Source organism: Taeniopygia guttata, chromosome 4A (assembly GCF_048771995.1).
Source record: "Taeniopygia guttata chromosome 4A, bTaeGut7.mat, whole genome shotgun sequence".
NCBI lineage: Eukaryota > Metazoa > Chordata > Aves > Passeriformes > Estrildidae > Taeniopygia > Taeniopygia guttata.
This window is the reverse complement of record NC_133029.1, coordinates 18,659,908-18,680,515: the sequence shown is the minus strand read 5'-3', so window position 1 is coordinate 18,680,515 and position 20,608 is coordinate 18,659,908. Positions and strand designations below refer to the sequence as shown.

The window sequence follows — 20,608 nt, the reverse complement described above, 5'->3', positions numbered from 1 at the left end:
CTCGCGAGACTCGCTAACGAGAGGCTGCCGCGGAAACGCGGAACGGAGCCCTGAGCGCGGGATCGGCGCGACAGCCCGGATCGCGACGGGCGGCTGGAAAACCTGGGGCGGATCCACCTGGCGGAGCGGGTCCAGGCGGGTGGGCAGCACGGAGCCGCGCGCGGTCGACGGCCGCGATCTGGCGGGGCACGGCGGGGTGCGAGGGGGGAGCACAGCGGGGGGCGCGGGCCGGAACGGGGCGCCCCTGTTCCCGCCGGTGCCCACGCGGCCACCCGCAAAGCGCGGAGCGGATCCCACGGAATGGGCTCGCCACCCCGCTCTCCGCCCCCCCCCCCCACCCCCCCACCCCTTAACCCTCTCGCTACCACCTCTCCCGGCCCCAGCCCCGCTGCCGTCCCGGGGGGTCCGGTCCGGCCGCACCGCCACGGCCTCTACCTGCAGGCGCGCGGAGGGCACACACCCGGCCGAGCCCGGGCGCCGCCACCGCCTCCCCAAAGCCGGAGCGTCTCCCCGGGGCGGTGAGTGACAGCGCGGCCAGGCGGGGCTTCCGCGGGGGCCCGGGACGCAGCACCGCCCCCGGGAGGGACCGCCTGGGCCGGCGCCCCCCATTCCCGGCACCGCCTTCCCTCGGGATCCCCCTCCCGTGCTCGGGCTGCGCTCCTGCACCACCGCGCAGAGCCCGGGGTGCCCTTCCCCAGCCATGACAGCACCCACCTGGCCTCGCCGCCCGCGGCACCCGCTTCCCGCCTCCATCCGTGCCCCCCGCGCTGCTCCGCCCCACCAGGCTTGCCTCCCCCCCCTCCCCGAGGGCTCTGCTGCCGGCGGAACCCGGGCCCCCTCCATCCCAGCGGCGGAGCATCCAGCTCTTGGCCGCCCCACTCCATCGGGGGCTCTCCCATCGCTCCCGCCCCCGGGAACCTGCGGTTTCCCAGCCTGCGGGCACACGGGGGTGCCGGGGCTGGGCGCGGGCTGGAACCTGGGGGCACAGCCGGGAGCGGGCGGCGGAGCCGCGGGGAAGCGGGCACTCCGCAAGGGCCGCGAGCCGCCCGGGGGGCCCAAGCCCGGGGAGCGGGCTGGCCGCGGGCGCGCGGCACCTGCACCGGTGAGGCTGCGGGAAGCGGGAGGGTTTATTGCAAGGCGGTGAAACGAAATCCGCCCGAGGCACGATACGACCGCGCTCCCAGAGCGCCCAATGCGTTCCCAGGGGCAGCAGCCGCATTCTTCCCCGCAGCCGGGCAGCGACGGGAACGGGGTCCGGATGACGAGGGGGAGCCCGCGTCTGGACGCGGCAAAGAGCGGGCACGGGGATGGAGAACATCTGGAGGAGACCGGATCGGCACACGCCGGCCCCCCGGCGCTGCCCGGGCTCCGATGCTCACCGGCCGGGGCGGAGGAGCCAGCCCCGGAACCGCCCCGGTGCCGTCGGGGGGCGCGGTAGGGCGGCACGCGCTCGGCGCCGCCGCTGGCCCTTTAAAAGCGCGCGGCCTCCGCGCGGCCGCACTGAGCCTGCGCGCCGCGCGCGGGGCGGCTCGCGGCGCTCCCTTTGTCCCCCGCTCGCCTCTCACCCAAGCTTGGTGCCCGCCGCCGTGATTGGCAGCGCGCGCTGCGCCTCCGCTGACCAATGGGGTCTGCGCGCAGCCAGCTGGTCCCGCCCCGCTACGGCGGCCGCTGTGAGTGACGGCAGGCTTGGCCAGTTAGCGGCGCGGCGGCGGGCGCCAGGTGGCCAATAGGCGCTCAGGGAGAGGGGAGCCGTGTTAGGCTGCGCCAGTTCCGGCCGCGCGCTCTCCTCTCAGGGCCGCCGCGGTCCCGGTGCCCGTGTCCGTCACGGTGTCTGTGTCCGGGGCCGGTGTCCGTTCCGGTGTCCGTGTCTCTGTCCGGTGTTGCCGCTAGGTGAGGTCGCGGGGGCGGTAGGGTCGCGGCTCGGCCCCGCTCCGTCGCGGCCTGCGCGGCCCGCCCCGCCCCTGCACGCGGGGCCGGCGGGAGCCACCCGGGACCGAGCTCCAGGCCGCTTCCCGACCGTGCGTGTGCTGTTTTCAGGTGGGGGAGATGCAGGGCAACAAGGGGTTCAACATGGAGAAGCAGAACCACGCTCCGCGCAAGCAGCACCAGCAGCACCCGCCGCCGTCCATCCCCGCGAACGGGCAGCAGGCCAACAGCCAGAGTGAGTCCCGGGCCCGCCGCGGGGGCCCGCCCGGCCCCGCTCTGGGTAGGCGCTGAGCGACCGCTTCGGTGCAGCGGGAAACCTCGGGTTAGCTGCGGCCCTTGGGGGTGCAACAGGTTTCCGCAGGAACAAAAGGAACCTGGTTTTCCAAGTTAAAACAATAAATCCTTAGATTCCCAAGCAGGCTGCAGCATCTCCTGCTAAATCAGTTTTTTTCCCCGTTGTTGGAAACTACTGTTTTAATTGCGCCTGTGTTGTATTTGTGGGTTTTCTTTTGGTTTTGCTCAGTCCACTCGAAGGTACACGCGACTCCTGTGGTGTTTGTTCATAAGTTTTTTGTGTTCGTAAGTTTTTTGCGTTCCCAAAACCAGGATAAGTGATATAGAGGTTCTGTCTTTGTCTCAAAATCTCAGGAAAAGATTACTTACACTTTGGAAGTTAATGCGTTCTTGATAGTATGTCTGTAAGCATTGTAATATCACAAGCTCTGTCTTACATTGTCTGGTTCCTGTTTTTTACCCGGGCATAACAGACGGCTTCTCAATACAGGTTTTCTTAGGAAACTATCAGCTTAAGAAACTTGATTGCTAGAGCAATTACTAGATTATACAGAAGTAAGAATCTGTGAAGATTATGTTGTAGTGAGAACCGTGTTGCAGCGATCTGCAGGCACCTCTTAAGACTGAATTTTTTTATAACGAGGAACCAGGAGATGCCCAGCTTTGCTTAGTATTTAATGCCAGTTGACATTGCTGAAGGCCGTTCTGCTGCAGCGGGTTTCTGGGTTTTCCTGGTCAGTGTGGAGTGGCATTCCAGAGTGGGTGCTTGTGAGCTGGGACAGAACGTGTTAATGGCTTCAGGGGCTTGAACTGATCTAACCTGATAGTTGAGAAGTGGCGAGACATCTCTGTTAGCATTTTTCAGGGAGGAAAGAGTGCTTTAGTTTTATTAGATGTGGATATTTTTTTTTAATTTTGTAGAAGTCACTTGTGCACTCTGCATGATTCCTTTGAGTAGGGTTTTTTGTGTCAAAGATACTGACTAGGCTGTTAAAAATCCGGCATGTTTTTGTTAAAATGGTCGAGTTGAACAGGCGCTTTATCAGTTCCCAGACAATAACAGGTAAGAGTGGCAGAATAGCCGGTTCTAGTCAAGTTGAAAACAGTAACAGTACGGCTGTACTGAACAATTTCCACAGGAATCAACTTGTAGTGAGTGACTGTGTCTTACTACTTTGCATGGATCTATAAGGCAGAACACTGGTACTCTGTGTACCCCTGAGTGTAACTCTGCTCCAAGTACCTGGTGTTGTATCCACAGCCCTTGCAGTTGATGCCCAAATACTCATGGTAATGCTGTGAACAAGGCAAAACGCTTCACTCCTGCACCTCTGCTGTGTGAGGTAGATTACTCACTCTCACTGCTCTTCTCTGGGCACACTGTCTGGTTATTTAATGTGAGCCATGGAGGTGTGCTTACTCCTATCGAAGGGTTGTCCTTGCAGTGTCTTGCATGCATTGATTTTGCATGGACAGTCTTTCTCATTTAGTGCCCTGTTTTGTAACTGGAATCGAACCATTTATGTTCATGGTTTTATTTCATATATGTGACCATGACTTGTGTCCTCTGCAAAGCAAAGGAGTTGCTCCCTGTGCCCTGTAGTCCTGTGTGATTAAGTTCCGTCTGTGTTTAGGGAAATGAGGCACTTCATCAATAGGATGATAAAGTGATGCTAAATTCACTACTGTGTCTGGCACATATCAGAGCATTAAGGATAATGCTGGAATCTTGCTGAATTAAGGGTTAAAGGTTGTATATGCTTGTGGGGATTTGAGAATGTTACTGTTTTTGTTTATGTCTGTTGGATAGCTCAAAATATTTTAACCTTGGACTTGATCTCAGAGGTCTTTTCCCACATTAAAAATCCCTTCTAGTGTAATTTACTGAGTAGGGATTTTTTTTTCTTGTAATTTTTCTGAGGGCTCACCTATATGGCAGGGTTTTTTTTTTAATTTTGGATTGGTATTTTTCCCCACTATTTTCACCATTCCAGCCTTCTCTTCATATTGGAAACCCATACTCTGGAATCCATATCTTAGAATGACAGCTATCTGAAATGTTATCTGTCTGAACAAAATTTCCTCTTATTTTCATATTTTTCTAGATATCTGGAGTTGTTCCAGTGTGTTTTTGAGTAAAAATCTGTTTTCTGGCTAAACCGTGGCTTTTCTGTAATTATTCATGTTGTAATAGCAAAATCCTGTGTTGTGACTGCAGATAATTTTTTGTGGTCCAGTTACCTTGACCAGATCTCAAAATTTGAGTGAAATATCTGGTGTTATTTCAAGCTGCAGTGTGTTGTTTTCTCCAGTTCTAGACTGTCATTCACTGGTGTTCATGGGCACTGAGGTTCAGTTTTCTTCAAAAAAAGCTATGGGGCCATTCTGAAATAAAGCCCCCTTGTTGCTGGAGGGGTTTAAGACCAAAATGAACGGGTGTGTTACCTGTATTATCCTGTGTCTGTGTGGTCACTGTGATGAAACCTAATAAAATTTATCCCCCCAACTGTAGAGCAGCTGTGTACCTTATTCCCCTCAGATGAAGGCCTGACTATTGACCTGAAGAATTTCCGGAAACCCGGTGAAAAGACCTTCACCCAAAGAAGCCGCCTCTTTGTGGGAAATCTGCCCCCAGATATTACAGAGGAAGAGATGAGAAAGTTGTTTGAGAAGTATGGCAAGGCAGGGGAAGTCTTCATACACAAGGACAAAGGCTTTGGTTTTATCAGGCTGGTGAGTGACTTGGCACCTTTGGGGAGTTTTTGTGGTGATGGCTCACAATGGAGCAGTATTGCTAATTGAAAGTAGTAGATGTTCTAATGTCTTGCTGATATCACCTGCTGATGATCTTAGTAACCTGGAATATGGGACTAGCTTCCAAGTGGTTTGTCTAGAGCTTGTTATGAAAAGAGATGTGAATTTAGGCAGCTTGTGGCAACAGTTATGAGAGATCTGATAAATTTATTCTGAAATCAACTGGTAGAAAGCAGAAAAAAACCACATGAATGTGATGCTATTATAGACAAAGTGAACTTCTCTGTTTCTGGAATATGGAATTCCTATGGGCATAGTTTGTCATGCAGCATTTCTGGTGTGATTCATGCTCGTGGGGTAGGGAAGGTCTAGATGATCATGTTGAAGTGTGTCTGGAAGGGAAGTAGCAGCCACCACAGAGTGGTTCTCAGATTTCTGTGGCTCATGCACCACCTTTGTCAAAGCCCTGAGGTGAGTGGATGAGGTTCCCACACCCATGTCTGGGCCACTTCCATGTAGTGCAGCTGCTTGGTAGTTACTTAAATGAGGGGAAAGGTGTGAAAGTGGCATAGGTGGTCTTTCACAGATTATCATACTGTCAGCATTTCTTTATCAGACTTGGTTAATAGATAAATCTTAGTTTATTTTTTTAATTTTTTTTTTTAAAGGTGCTTTGTCATCCTAATAGAATTGTGTGTCATAGTGAAAATTTCATTGTTTAGTTAATACTAGCTGTTGGACTAAACTTAGTTATTTGTTACATATTTCTCACCCTCCCCACCACCAGATGCTGACTGTTCAGTCATTCATGAAAAGGAATAGCTGTGCATCTTGGCACACTTCTTACCAAGCTATGGGAGAATAATTTATTTCTCACAGAAGTACTTTTTACAGAGAAATAAGCTTGTGTTTAATCCCCTGTGCCTTACTGGGGACTTTAATGATGGCTCTTTTTTCTGCAGGAAACTCGCACTCTGGCAGAGATTGCCAAGGTGGAACTGGACAACATGCCTCTGCGTGGGAAGCAGCTCCGAGTGCGCTTTGCCTGCCACAGCGCCTCGCTGACAGTCAGGAACCTGCCTCAGTTTGTGTCCAATGAGCTCCTGGAGGAAGCCTTCTCAGTGTTTGGCCAGGTGGAAAGGGCTGTGGTTATTGTGGATGACAGAGGACGATCCTCTGGGAAAGGCATTGTGGAGTTCTCAGGGAAGCCTGCTGCTAGGAAAGCGCTGGATAGATGCAGTGATGGGTCTTTCCTGCTAACTACGTAAGTGCGGATGGGGAGTCCTGCTCTGCTGGCATGTGCAGGCTGGGGGACATTGGCTGGTGAATGCCGGTTCTTAACACCACAATGGGACAGATGGGGCATGAGGTGGTAGGGAATTGGCCTGGGGAGAATTTTATTTAGCTTTGTTCCAGCAAGAGACAGTCTTTGCTGAAGCTCAAGACTGAAAACTTTCTTCTGGGAAGCTGCTAGTGGGGTAAGTGCATAAAACTCCCAGACAAACTTCTTCTCCATAAAACAACCTTAGGGCAATTAAAGCGGCCTTTAGGAACAGGATCTATTTCAGAGACCATCTGTATAACTTGTTTGGAAACTAAGTGCAAGTGTTTTAATTGTACACTCAGGGTCACTAAAAGGGAGAGTCTTGGGATGGGATTCCACGGGGTGGGATCTGTTGGAGAGGCTGCTCAGATAGATTGGGTTGTTTGGAGTTTTCACTATTATAAACTGTTCTTCCTGTGCTTGAATGTAGTAAGGCAGAAAAGCATGTTCTCTCATAATTACGTGAACTTGCTCAAGCAAATGACCAATTCCAATTGCATTCCACAAAGCAGTTTGTTGCTCTGTTAAGAGGGAGCCATTTCTGATCTCTTGGAAAAAAATTACTCTGTTTTGTATTATGCTTCTAGAATTTGTGACTAGAACACTTCCTGAAATTGAGCTATATTGCTCATTTTTAAAGTAATTTTTTTAAGTTTTGTGTTTCTCACCTCCTGTGGATCTGCAGTGTACACAAGTACATTCAGTTTCAAAAAGCAGGTTTTGCTTATTTCTTTTTTAATACCTGATTTTCTCCCTGATGCTTGAGGATAACCAGCATAGTGAGTAGTGCTCTACAGGAGGATTACTTTTAGGAAGCTTTTGCTGATTCAGAAGTCTATATCTGAAAGAACATGAAAACAGTTTTAAAAGTGATCATGCAAAACTAATCACTATCAATGCATAAGTAAGGTTAACATTCCGTCTCTTTATAGCCATCAGTACATGAGGTTCTGATATCGAAGACCACAAACAATTCTGCTGTGCCTTTCTAGTTATGGTTTGATTTTGATTAAACTTGTTCTGGTTTGTCCTAGTTCAAGACAGGAAAGGTAGATAAAGTGTTTGAAATCTGTTCATGTTGGAAAATAAAATTATTAATGAATACATCACATAAAAAAAAAAAAAAAGATGTATTATGGATCTTCAGCTGAGGAAATGGGTTTTAGCCTTCCATATCCTGCTTTCCTGGTGGAGCCTGGGTTACCCATTGCCACTTGGCACAACTGGATCATCTCTCTTCATTTCCCTTGCCCTGGCACTTGGGACTGAGGAGCTCATGGGAAGCTGGGGTGCAGTGTTGTGCTGAAGATGAAGAGTGTCAGTGCTGTGGTGGAGAGCTGATTCAGAGACCAGGTCAATACTTTCTTCTGCATGCAGAAGCCAGGGAGACAGAAGCACACATCTGCAGTGTCTGTTGTGAAGTGCACCAGTGGACTCCCTAGGGGGTGGAAATTCAGACAAGGACCCAGTGGACCTTCCTAGAGCACTTGTTGCCAAGCAACAGTAGCACATGGTGGCCTCTGGATGGATGGTACAGCCTGCAGCCTCCAGTGAGGAGTGGTTGTAGTGACTCTTTGCTTTAGACAGCCATAAAAAGGCACAGATGGACTTGTGCCACTCTAGAGACAAGACTTCATGCTGAGTAGATCCTACTGGAGCATGTCAGGATTCCAGTTAAGCTGTTAATTTGAAGCAAGTAACTACAAATATTATTCTTCCAGTACAATTTTGGTTTGGATTAAACAAGGATTTTGATTTACAGCTACACTCCTAGTCTAGAAGAAAAAGAAAATAGTTCAAAGTGATTCCTGGTTTCACTTTTGTTGATATCCCCAGCTGCTCTAAGTTTCTTTGAGCAGTGCTAAAAGCAATGCAAGTTGTGCTTTCCACAACTGCAAGCTTGTTCTTGAATTTTAATGAAAGCACCTCACTTTTTCTTTACAGATTCCCTCGCCCTGTCACTGTGGAGCCCATGGATCAGTATGATGATGAGGAGGGTCTACCAGAGAAACTAGTCATCAAAAACCAGCAATATCACAAGTATGTGCCTGGCATGCAGCAGGAGAGGAGAGTGCCTGTGGTCTAGTGTCTCAGTCTTAGAAGGGTGGCTCATCAGTGCTCATCAGGTCCTCCTTTTTTTCCATAAATGTGACCTGACTTTGGAAGGAGAATTGCATTCACTCTTTGCTTGCCATGATTGGCTGAAAGAAAACAGTGATATTGAATCCACACTGCTGGATAAGACTGGCAGCCTTCACATATTTTCTATAAGTCCATTTCAGTTGTTGGCATAAAAAATTAGGTCAGTTTGAGATAACACAAATGACATGAGATTCCCCGAGTCGTATTACAGAAAGCCTTTGTAGGAAACACTTGAACTCACAGTAGAAATTTAAGGAACTATGTGACTCTCATTAGGAGATTGTAGAGCTATCCAGGTATAAGACCAGAGTCTTATAAGGCTTCCCAGTATAGGTGGGAATCCTGTGATCTGAGCAGTCTGCATTAGCAAGCCATGTGAGCTCATGAATTTTTCAAGTGAGGAAGATGAGAGCTTCAGGAGGCGGAATTAGGAATAGTTCTGTTCTACAGGTGCAGAATGAAAATAGCATGCACATTTGGGCAGTGTTTGCTTCTGGAGTACATCTGGCCATAAGATGTGCAGCAGGAGCAAAGGCTCTTGCTTTCAAGGGTATTTCTAAATCTCTTTACCCAGAATGTCTTGGTGTCTTATGAAAGCTGTGTCATTGCTTGTTATGGAGGAGGACAGCTTCCATGCAGGAATAAGATGATGCCTGAGGAGCAAACTGGTGTCTCAGGCACAGTTAACTGGGGTCTGCTATTGCATTTGACACACAAATGGAGTTTTCTTGGTTCCTTCTTGCTCTCCTTGATTCTTCTTCTTTGCATTCACTAGCTCTTCATTGTTTGACAGGGAGCGTGAGCAGCCTCCTCGGTTTGCACAGCCTGGCAGCTTTGAATATGAATATGCCATGCGTTGGAAGGCTTTGATAGAGATGGAGAAGCAGCAACAGGAACAAGTAGATCGCAACATCAAGGAAGCTCGAGAGAAGCTGGAAATGGAAATGGAAGCAGCTCGCCATGAGCACCAAGTGATGCTCATGCGACAAGGTATCAGTCAGATAAATAAATACAGGATGGGAGCAGAGCCTTGTACTGTTTAGGAGTGGGTGGCTCCACAGACTGGCTAGAGATCACTGACGGAGAGCTGTGGTGGTTGCTTCTCTTGTAACCAAGCATGGTAGCAGCAAATAAATGGAATCAGAGCATCATTTAGATGGAAAAGATCAGCAAGTCCAACCATTAAGCTGCTTTCAGGTACTTGTAGAGCACTAAAGTCTCCTCAAGTCTTCTTTTCTCCAGGCTGAGCCCCCCAGCTCCCTCCGCTGTTCTTCATCAGACTTGTGTTCAGACCCTTCCCCAGCTCCGTTCCCTTCTCTGGACGTGCTCCAGCCCCTCGGTGTCTTTCTTGTCATGAGGGGCCCAGAGCTGGACACAGGATTTGAGGAGTGGCCTCACCAGTGCCCAGCCAGGGGACAGTCACTGTCCTGGTCCTGCTGGCCACACCATGGCTGGGACGGGCCAGGTGCCACTGGCCTCTTGCCCACCTGGCACACCTGGCTCCTGTTGAGCTGGTGTTGGCCAGCACCCCCAGGGCCTTTCCCACCAGGCACTTTCCAGCCCCTCTGCCCCAGGCTGGAGCTGCAGGGGGTTGTTGTGACCCAAAACAGGACCTGGCACTAAATCTTGTTAGACCTAACGTGGAGAGATGCGACTGTATTGGTTAAAGGCTCTGTTACCTTTTTCTCTTCTATGTTATAGCATGAGAGGTGGCATGGGAGATGAGTCTGAGTGTGTTTTTTACTGTTGTCTTACATAGATTTAATGAGACGCCAGGAGGAGCTGAGGAGAATGGAGGAATTGCATAACCAAGAAGTACAAAAACGTAAACAGCTGGAACTCAGGTAAGGGGGCAGGTTGTGAAATGCCGTGACTTCAGAGCAGAATAAAACACCTCTCTAATGCACCTCATTGTTCATTGTGACAGTTTAATTACTACCTCAAGTGTGCCTGTTACTTTGGGTTTTTTTATCATTGGGAAGGATGTACACTTGGTTTAAGATGGAAGAGTTAGGAGTTTCTCCTGTTGGATTAGCGTGTGCTTCTTCACATTTCTTTGTCTCAGTTAAGGTGCTTTATGAGGCAGATAGAAAAATCAGAATCTCTGCTGTGATTTAGTGGCTTCAGTGCTGCAGATTGGGAGATCCCATTCCAGCATTTCTGTTTTCATTTGAGGGGTAACTTTGTCTCAGAGATTTTTCTCTCCATTGTACCACTTCCTTGTCTTGAGGTAATTTTGAGAAGCTCCAGGAAGATTACCAGACTATTTGTAATAGAAGGGGCTTGAGAGCTGTCAGGCTTGATGCGTGATATTGCATGTAGTCAACGTGCATTTGGGAGCTGCTGTGTATATAGGGTTGGAAAATACTTCTAAGATCATGAGTTCAGCTGTAAATCTAGCAGTGCCAAGCCCACCATGTCCCTAAGCACCACATCTACACATCCTTTAAATCCTTCAAGGGATGGAAACTCCACCACTCTCTGGGCAGCCTGTGCCGATGCTTTGTAACCATTTTGGTGAAGGAATTTTCCCTGATGTCAAATCTAAATTTTCCCTGGTGTGACTTGAAGCCGTTTCCTCTTGTCCTGTCACTTCTTACCTGGGAGAAGAGAATGATTCCCACCTGGCTCCACCCTCCTGTCAGGCAGTTGTAGAGAGAAGTAATATCCCCCTTAGGCCTTCTTTTCCTCCAGGCTGAGCACCTTCAGCTGCTCCTCATGAGACACATGCACATAAGTGGTTGGTTTTTTTTTTTCCTAATGAGCTCAAAACTGAAAGTTTGAAGTGTAAAGTTTCCAATGAAGATCCATGAGGCAGCACTGCAACACAGTGATGCAGGTGGTTGGTGTTTGTTGTTCTGAGCATCCTTGGGCCTTCTTTTAGGCAAGAGGAAGAGCGCAGGCGCCGTGAGGAGGAAATGAGAAGGCAGCAAGAAGAGATGATGAGACGCCAGCAGGAAGGCTTTAAAGGGAATTTTGCTGATGCGGTATGAGTGCTTCTACATTTCTGTTACATGTGTCCACTCACAGTAGATTTTTCCCTTCCACAGCACAGTTTTCTGTGAATTTTCAACTTGGTTGGAGGACTGAACATCAGTAGTGCATTCTACCCTAAATTATTGACTCCCTCCAATCTTAATACAGTTTGTCCTGGAAACTGTAAATCTCCTGGTTCTGTTCCACTGCTCTTCACATAGGACCTTCTGTAGCTGTCTTGCTCTTCAGAAAAATATAGGCTAATTCTATTCCAACAGCAACACATGCACTGTCCTGAAGCACTGCAGCAGAACTATGTTCTGATTATGGCTGGCAATATCCCTAGCTTGCAGCCTGTCTTAGTCATGATAAAATGATCCTAACTGGAGGCATTGCTGCAGGCATGGTATATGCTTGTACTTAAAAGTCAATTGGTCAAGTATTTTTTTCCTAGTGTAACCTGTCTTTTAATAACGGTATCTCTAGTTCTATAGAGAAATGCCTTACAATTTGTTTCCAGTCCCAGCCACTTTCTATTGTGGAGGCAGCTGTAGGGCTGTTCAGGTGGTGTAATGGCATTGCTGCAGCTGGGGTAAGTGTTCAATGCTTGCTAATGAAACTTGGACTCCAGGCAAAATAGCTAGATATGTGTCAAACCAAAGGGCCAAGAGCATGGCTGAGCCAAAAGTTGCAATATTCTTGTTGTGCAGCAGATATACTGATTTCTACAAATAATACTGCCTTCATATGATAAATAATGGCACTGAGACTGAAGATGAAGTGAAAGTTGTCTTCATTTACCACTGTAAGTAGTGCCCTCACTGAAGTGGTCCTGGTTTTGCAGTGAGAGAAATCTGTGATAGGTGTTTCTGATGCTTGGTTAATAAAAGAGAAATTGGGCTCACTAAATGGCATTTTAATGCATGACCCAGTATTTTGTCTTACGTGAGCTGGCATTCCTTTCAGCAGAAAAAGCTTCTTAGCTATGCTGAGGGAGTAGCAAAACTAATTCTATCTAATGTGTTACTACTGCTCAGCACATGTTCCCATCAAGATGGCTTTGTTAAAGTCTGTGCAGCTTTGCTGCTGGATGTTTTATTATAATTCTGAAAAACAGCCTTTTATAATGAGATATTTAAAATAAGATCTATTCATTTAGCAGCTGTCACATGATGGTTCCTTCTGCCTTTCTTTGAAATTTACCCTGAGAATTACTTTTCTATACATAGTTCAGTGGTAAATCCTCAAAACTCTTTGAATTTGCATAATTACATTTTTAAAAGCCTGATTATCAGTTAAAATGAGTGTCTGTCTTTCCAGAGGGAGCCACCAGACATGCGAATGGGACAGATGGGCATGGGAGGTAAGAATATTCTTTGTTTCTGTGCATGTTCATTTCCTTATAAAATCTACACCTTTTTTTTTTTTTTTTTCAGTGATCTCATTTTATTGGCTTCTTAATTAGAAACTCAAAGTAATCTCCCAGGCTAGTAAGAGGAAGTATTCATGTGACAGGAAACACAACACGATGTAAAGCAAGATCAGTTGGTCTTGACCTGATAGTGCAAAGCTGGTTAATAGACTGTACTCTGTCCCTGCATGGAAAAATGTTTTGTGGCTCTGGGGTGTGTGTGTGCCACGACTATTCCTCAGTTTTCTTTTCCAGGTACCATTGGCATGAACAATAGAGGAGCTATGGGTAGTACCAATGTCCCAGCTCCTGCACCTCCTGCTGCTGGTCCTGGAGCTATGATCCCTGATGGAGCCATGGGAATGGTAGTGTATCTCTATTTGCTTTTTGTGCACACCTTTAAAGTGCAGATTATGTTGTTTCCAGTATTAAGCACTAGCTGCTGAAGTTGAAGCTTCATTGTCTACCCAGACCTGTTGCTTCACTCCTCAAAATCTTTAGAAGTTAATCTTGCCTTGATACTAGCTGATCATTTTCAGGAGATTGAGCCAGGTCTAATAACTGCTTAATTTCCTTCCAAGAGAGCTAGTGATAAAATGCTTGTTAGAAAGACCTTAGCAATAATATATGATTGTTTTTAAATTACCTAATGGGAAGCACTTTGTTAAATTGAGAGGTTTTTTTATTCTTGCAAAAGTAGATTCTTGCAAGCATAAACCCAAGTTTTCAGGAGTGTTCTGTTCATCACCAGTTTCATAACCAGAAAAGGGTTATCTCCTGTTCTCATATGCAAGAATGAGTTCAGCTAATTTGCTTAGGAGGTCAAAAGCAAAGAATCAATGGCATTCACGCTTATTTGTTCGACTTCTTAAAATTTTTGTATTTTACTTAGTTTTAAACTTTACTGCAGGGCTTTGCAATAGACTCTGGCTTTTGTGGCATTTGTCATTCCTCTCTGTCACACAGAGGATTGGTCCTCCCACAGTGTCAGCACTTTCAGTCACCAGCAGAAACAGCAGCAGTCATAGTAAAGTTTGTCCTGAAAGTTCATCTTCCTTCAGTGGTTTCTGTGAACTGGTCTAATAAACAGTTTTCCTGGAAACATTCCTACTCAGACTTCTTGCTCTGTCGTGACTGCTATGACACAGATTTTTTTTTTTTTTAATCATAAAGAACAGATTTATTTGTCTAAAAGCTTTTGTACCTAAGTGGTAGGGACAGCAAAGCAGCTGAGGTTAAGGGAATGTTCACTATACTTGTGAATTAAGGGAGAAGATGAAGCCAGGAGTGGAAAGGGAAGATGAGTTCAGATGGCTCACCTGCTCCACAGCAGGGCCCTGGTCTGTGAGGTGGTGCACACCCACCAATATGCCTGACTACAGGTTGTGTGGAGAAAGGAGCTTTGTTCTGCAATGCTCCAATGCTGCAGGTTTGGGACTGTGGGGATGTTTTTGGTGGGGTGAAGGTTTGCAGTGAGGTCAGCTGGAATTGTTGAATTCTGGTAGAATTTGAATCAACTCAAACTACTTTTAACTGCCCTTTGTTCTTCTTTGTTTTTCTTCTGCATCTTCTGCACTTGTCCTCGTTCCAGACTCCACCACCTCCTCCAGATCGCTTTGGCCAGGGTGGAGCCATGGAAGGCCTTGGAGCGATGGGAGGGAACCCGCCTGCCTTCAACAGGGGAAATCCAGGGGGGGATTTTGGCCCTAACAAGCGTCGCAGATACTAACAGGATTAAGCTATCCCCTGTACACGCCTCGAAGAAGTCTTGGCAGGCCACACAGGGTTCAACCTGGGGGGGGAGGGGGGACATTTTAAAGATAGTTAATTAGGGCCTGTTTTGGTAAAGCTACTCTAGGACAAGGGGAGTGCAGTCTGACTGGTAAAGGTTTTGGAAAATTTCATGTGGTGCATTCCTAATTTCAAAGTGAAAAATGAATTCTGGGAGGCTGCCGTGGTTCAGTAACAGTAAAATCTTGCAAGGACCCTAATGCCTTGACCATTCCAGGTTTCCTATTTGCAGCTGAAATCATGAGACTAAATTAGATAAAATTTCAGTATGTCTTGGCATTTTCGTAGTGTAGTGTACCTTGCTTAAGAGCACAGGGGAGTCTCTGGAGAACTAAGGCAGCATTTGGGTACTTTGCAGCTCCCATGATTTTGTAAATTTATATAGCTCCAAATGATCCGTCATGTAGTGAATTGAAGGAGGTTTTCTTTGTTTCTTTTTTTTTTTTTTTCCCTCCTAACTTGTTAGTTACTCTTTTTACCTGGACCATTTGTTTATTTGAAGTAGTTTGACAGTCATACAGCCTAAATGGCCGGGAGGTTCTTGTTTGGATGGATTTTTTTGATAACGTGTTGTATCTCTTTATTTTTACTGGTAGTAAAAGTACAATCTGTTGGATAAAGATACTGTATCTCATGCTGAAGATTTAACTGAAACAAATGTTTGTATAATCCTAACCTTGCCTGTCTTTTGTGTAGAAGTACTACAAGATTTTTCATTTAGTGTAAACTGTTTGAACACAAACTGTAATTGTCCCACTAAAAAGTTTTGAGTTTGTCTGAGGAATGTTACAGGAATGCATTATTAAAGTGGATTTTAAGCCTTTTTTATCTGGTGTCTTGTTTCTTCTGTTTTTTTTTAGTACTAATGTCTACATGTGGATTGAATTTAATGAAGCTTCAGGTTATGGCGTGAAAGTTGTTCTTGCATAGCTCTGTAAAGAGGGTGTTCAAACCATGAGGATTTTCTAACCGTTTTCTTTCTCAGAGGGCAGGTTTTATTTGTGTGTTGGAATGTGACCTTCAGCAGATTAGAAGGTGGAAAGGGAGCTGCTGACCTACCTGGGATGTGTGTTGTGGCTGCAGGGAGGTGGGATGCAAGACTTGTCCGTGTGTTGCCAGGAGCCTGGAGCTCAAGTCCTTTCTCACGTGCAGAGTAGAGTTGTTAGTGTGCTTTGTACTGCAGTTGCCTTTGGCTGGGACCTTCCCAGAACTCCTGTGCTGGGATAGGAAGGAGAAGACTCACTGATGACGGTAGTAATGCTTTATCTGGTGTAATACATGAGGAAATCTGTAGGGACTGGTGCCTGCTGTGACTTGTGTTCTCACACTGGGGCTCTGGAGTTGAAACTATGAAGGGGGAAGCTTAGAAATAAATTTAGGTGGGAAAGAGAGGAGGGAGAAAGTGTTACAGCCTAAAAGCATAAGAAGGTGCCTTGAAAAATGTGAAATCATGGGAAAGATAAAAACATTTTTAGATGGCTAATGTTGCCACAGCAAGAACCTTAAATTAGGATTTGGTCCTGTACGTACTCTTTAAGTAGGGGAAGATGAAATTATCACTCTGGAGCCTTGATTGGTTTACCCCTTTTTTTGGATGGCTTTTAGTTAACCTGGAATGAGATTATAAGATGTATGGAAGAGAGGCTGCAGCCAGTGCTCTTTGTTTCTTTTTCTTAATTAGTTTTCCACATTTGAAAGCATCAGCAGCTGGTTTGCTGAGATGTTATGGTATCTAATGCTGGTTATCAGCTTGATTGTGAAGCATGAAGAGTTTGGTGATGTTTTTATCTGGTTCATTTGCTAGAACAGCTCACTGTTGCAAAATCTCAAGTGAGAGTGCTAATTAGCTTTTCTGTTGACCTGTGGAAGATGGATCTGTTGTTGTAGCTTGTGTCTGGAATGAGGCTGGCAGACATTCACTAGTGCCATGGCTGTTGGGTAAGTACATTGTTTAATTCTGAAGTGTGAAATATGAGGAGAAGAAACTATGAAGTTGCAACCAGGTGTCTGTATTACCTCCTTCACCTGCCAGTTGCTCAGCTGGCTTGTGTGTTACTGAGCAGTCCAAGGAGCAATTGCTGTCCTAGTGAAACAGCAGAGCTCAGATGTTCAGCCTCACTCTGCTGCTGAACAGTCCTGAGCAAGTATAAGATAAGGGTGGGTCTAGTTACTGCCTTTCCCTGTGAGAAAAGGGTGTGTAAAATCATAGGGAAGGAGGAATTTAGCACTGCTCAAAGCTCATCTAATAAGATTTCAAATACCTAAATTCAAGATCCAGTGGCAGCAATGAAAGAAAAATCTGTGACTAAGGAAATTGTAAAGCAAGCCTTTAGTAAGATTTTCAGCGGCATGTCAGGGCCAGGCTGACTGTAGTGCAGGAGCACTTACAGCTGGGCACAAGAGCAAGCAAGGCTGCCTCACTCCAGAGCAATTCCCTGATCTGCTGGAGCACTTTGGAGTTTGGTGTTGGTGCTTGCACTGCCTGTTTCAGGTAGCGAGTGCATCTCCTGAGGCTGGGCTGTTCACAGCACCGCTGTGCTGAGCTTCAGCTACTGTGCAGAAGGGAATGCTTCCCTCTGTGTGCCTTTCCAGAGTGCTGGCTAGTACGTAATTGCAGACTGATGAAATATTTTTACTCTTCTGAGGAGAAACCGTTGGCTTTCACTGTCATATTTGATCAGCTGGTTTAAAATGCAGTTTTCCAGTATCAGTTTGTATTACACCAAGGACTGATGAACAATTTGGTTTTACCATTTTGCTCTTAACTTTAAACCTCCATTGTTTGTGGACTTCAGAAGTTACAACTTGTGCTTTATGCAGCTTCCTCTTCAACAGTAGTGAGTTCATTTGCAAGAATCAAATATAAATGGAAAATCCAGCTGGTATGTGGATAATTTTGCCATACCAAAGCAGTAGACAAACATTTCATTTTTTTTCCTGGCATGGTGCCTCTCACTAGCAGCTCTAATTTATCACAGAAAGCTGCAAGTGATGGCATGTGCTAAACTACTTCTCCAGTGAGCTACCTTTGGGGGTTGAAAGAAAGAAGATGAGATTTTTCTATGGCCTTGCTGAAAGGAGCCATCATTCATTCTTCTCGTGGTTATGACTTGGGTACCTAGTGCCAGATATAAGAGAGAAAGAAACCAAGGAGCTCAGCCAGGCACAGCACTGCTTTTGGGGCAATTTCCCTCACTTGAGTTTGGCCACCCTGCTCTAAATAACCTCACAGTGACCTTGCTATAGAGGCAACAGGACCCTCAAAAGGAAAAGTGCTAAAACCCCACACTCAGTGCCAGTTCAGGGTATTTCAGCCAGCAGATTTTGATTCAGGATGCCAACTAATTATACAAAATTTAGTCTTAGGAGTAGACTGAACTCTTCTTTTTGGACTGGTTCCAACTGAGGACTGAAGGGCATTTTTTGGATGAGGAATACTGCTTGTGCCTTCAGAGTGAGTACCACAGAGAATCAACTCTAAAGGAGTAACTCAGCTCCAAGGAATTATCTCTGGAGTAAGACACTGGCTGAACTACAGGGAGAAAATCCTTGTCAGCTGGGTAGCTGGTTCCAGTTTGAGGTTGTAATTGTCCAATGAGACTGAAGTGTTGCAGCAATAGTCCTGTAATAACCCAAGCTGCTTTTCAAAACCTGCTCTCTGAGCTGTTGAGTACAAGCAGTGCAGACCCCTTGGACAGGTGCTACTAACTCTTTAGCAGTGTTATCTGAAGAATGGCCAGTTAGAATTGCTGCAGAATTGCTCAACGTATGTTCTTTTGAGAAAGATTTTATTGCCCAAATAAATAAAATATTAATTCCTGCCTGCTGCGTACATAGCAGTAATATGTTTTTTGGGGATATCCCTTCACCTAACAAGCCTTCAGTATGGAGGAATTACTCTGTTTTAGAAATACAGTGTCTTGCTGCTACCCTGGCTCCACAGGGCATCCCGAATGACCGAGGGGTCAGGGGTGAGCTGGGTTTGTTTCCCTGGAGGTATCCAGCATCTTCTCTCCAGGACCTCACAGGGCTGTTTTACACTGACCCTCATTGTTCAAGGGCAAACACATTCAGCTAGATTTGAGAATAATTTGTTTTTTCTACTTCCTTTTTTTATCTGTTGTATATGAAATTAAGTGTGTATAAAGCAAAGAGGCTTTATTTTTAATTGGCAGCTGGGAGCTCGGTTCCTGTCTCAGGTGCAGAGTACAGAGTTGCCTCAGCTCCAGTCCCCCCGGGGTACCTGCTGATGATCTCTGCGATGTGTGTCAGCTACATCAGCCTGTTGGCGTTTCCTCTGAGGTGTGCAGGGTAACCTGAGCTCCATATTCTCACTGGCATGGGGTCGGTGACAGCTGCAGCTTTGCTGACAGCTCGTGGAAAGAACAGGGAGATCTGAAATACTATAGCCCCCAGGATGGCAAACTCCCCTGTCACAGGCCTCTGCCCAGCTCCCTGGGTCCCCAGTGATCTTTCTCACCTAAGCAGAGGCTCTGGAGGCCAGCAGGTTTTTTTTACCCACCTTTGGGGCTGTTGGGTCAGCTGTGACCTGGGGCAGTACAGTGCTTTGAAGCCACGTGGATCATGTGGGTGTGACAAGTTCCCCACTACCCTCCTGTTTCCCTCCCAGCTTTTGGGCGGATGTAGGTTTGTACACAGGTGAGCCAGGTGTAAAGAGGTGCCACAGGAATGCATGGCCTCCCCTGCAGCAGGGCTGGCTCCTTGCTAAGGAGCTGACAAGCAAAAGCCTGATGTTGCTGCTGGCTGGGGCATCTCAAGGTGGGGGTGGCAGAACTGAGCTAGAGATATAGTAGCAGGACAGTGTGAAGTAATCTGGAGTCTTCTCCCTGATAAACTCCAGAATTCTGGCAACAATTCACCCTAACTCTGAACTCTGGAGATCCCCTTGGAATGACAGAAAATTCTTCAGGCTTTGTAGAGGGATTAAGTAGGTTAAACAAACATTGTAGGACAGGGTTAGAATTGCATCAGCCATGGCAACCCCTGTGGGCTCAGCTCCTGAGCAGACTCCCTGGCCATCTTCTGCCTGCAGATCTCATTCTTTGTAATGTCTGATAGTGCCAAGGACTTATATCGACCCCAGTTCCTGAACAGAAATGGTCCCCAGATGCTGTGTGCTCCTGGAGGTCAGGGCAGGACCCAGGAAACAGCTGTCCCTGCAAACAGGAACAGCACAAAGAAAATATTTGATTTAGACACTAAGAGGAACTAAGTAAAACCTTTGATCTCAAGAGTTTCCTGTTTGTAGAGGAAAACTCTTAGGTCTCAGAAGGGGAGCAGGGGGTCTGAGCAAACCCCTTCTGCATACAGGGGACCAGAGTAACATTTTGTGTTCTTTTGTGATTACAATGATCTTCCAGGGAGCAATTTTCATCCCTGATGTGATGACAAGGGAAGATGGGTCTAAGTCTCTGTGTGTGTCCTTCCTTGTCCCTTTTCCACAATCTCTGCTGGGCAATGTGGTTTGTGTTAAGATAAGATGAAAACATCAGGCAGGTTTTGCAGGAGGAGCTCTCTGAATGCTTGTATGATTAATGTATTCCAGAGATGGGGGAGCTGAACTGTTTGTGATTGACTGTGGTGCACATCGACCTGCAAAGGGTATAAAATGCTGCTGGAGTCTGGGCTAACCATGCAAACTGCTCTCCCAAGGTCACAGGCAGCTTCTGGGTGGTGTTTGTTATCCCCACCCCTCCTGGGGACACCTGCAGGGTATGTCCAGCCTGAATGCAAGGAACACACAGAATACTCACTTTTGGAGGAGTAGTGAAAAGCTGTAACATCTGGTCAAATACAGAGATAAAATTCTAAAGCAGCTCCAAAGTTGCCTTATAGCTTTGTAATTGTGAATTCTGCAAGGTCAAAGACCGTAAATCTATATGTTTCTAGCCAAACCTGAATATTATAATCCTTTAGACAAATACTGTAACCAAATCTGAGATTTGGTTTGAGCCACACCAAGATTTCTC

General features: G+C 46.9%; 2 protein-coding genes across 15 annotated transcripts in view; one reads left to right on the top strand and one right to left on the bottom strand.

Annotated features, from left to right (window-relative positions):
• Positions 1-836, bottom strand: part of ZMYM3 (zinc finger MYM-type containing 3) — a 33,523-nt gene extending 32,687 nt beyond the window's left edge. For 2 of the 4 annotated variants that reach the window (XM_030272973.4, XM_030272976.4), the window contains exon 1: positions 436-577. The gene's annotated coding sequence lies outside the window, so the exon portion shown is untranslated. Of the gene's footprint in view, positions 1-435; positions 578-714 lie in introns of those variants that run through there. The other 2 variants (XM_030272975.4, XM_072929285.1) reach the window with 2 other exon arrangements.
• NONO (non-POU domain containing octamer binding) lies at positions 12-15,444 on the top strand. Of its 11 annotated transcripts, none has more exons than XM_041716270.2 (11): positions 12-139; positions 2,038-2,161; positions 4,760-4,953; positions 5,937-6,238; positions 8,243-8,338; positions 9,234-9,430; positions 10,200-10,284; positions 11,325-11,427; positions 12,737-12,779; positions 13,083-13,192; positions 14,419-15,444. In XM_041716270.2, exons 2-11 carry the CDS (start codon positions 2,047-2,049, stop codon positions 14,554-14,556), a joined length of 1,383 nt encoding a protein of 460 aa, XP_041572204.1. In that variant the 5' UTR covers positions 12-139; positions 2,038-2,046; the 3' UTR covers positions 14,557-15,444. The 11 variants fall into 11 exon arrangements, with proteins under 11 accessions (XP_041572204.1, XP_072785390.1, XP_072785393.1 ...); XM_072929289.1 differs by having other exon boundaries at positions 17-139; positions 2,038-2,206; positions 4,733-4,953; XM_072929292.1 differs by lacking the exon at positions 12-139 and adding an exon at positions 463-518 and having other exon boundaries at positions 4,733-4,953.
• The last annotated feature ends 5,164 nt before the right edge of the window (positions 15,445-20,608 follow it).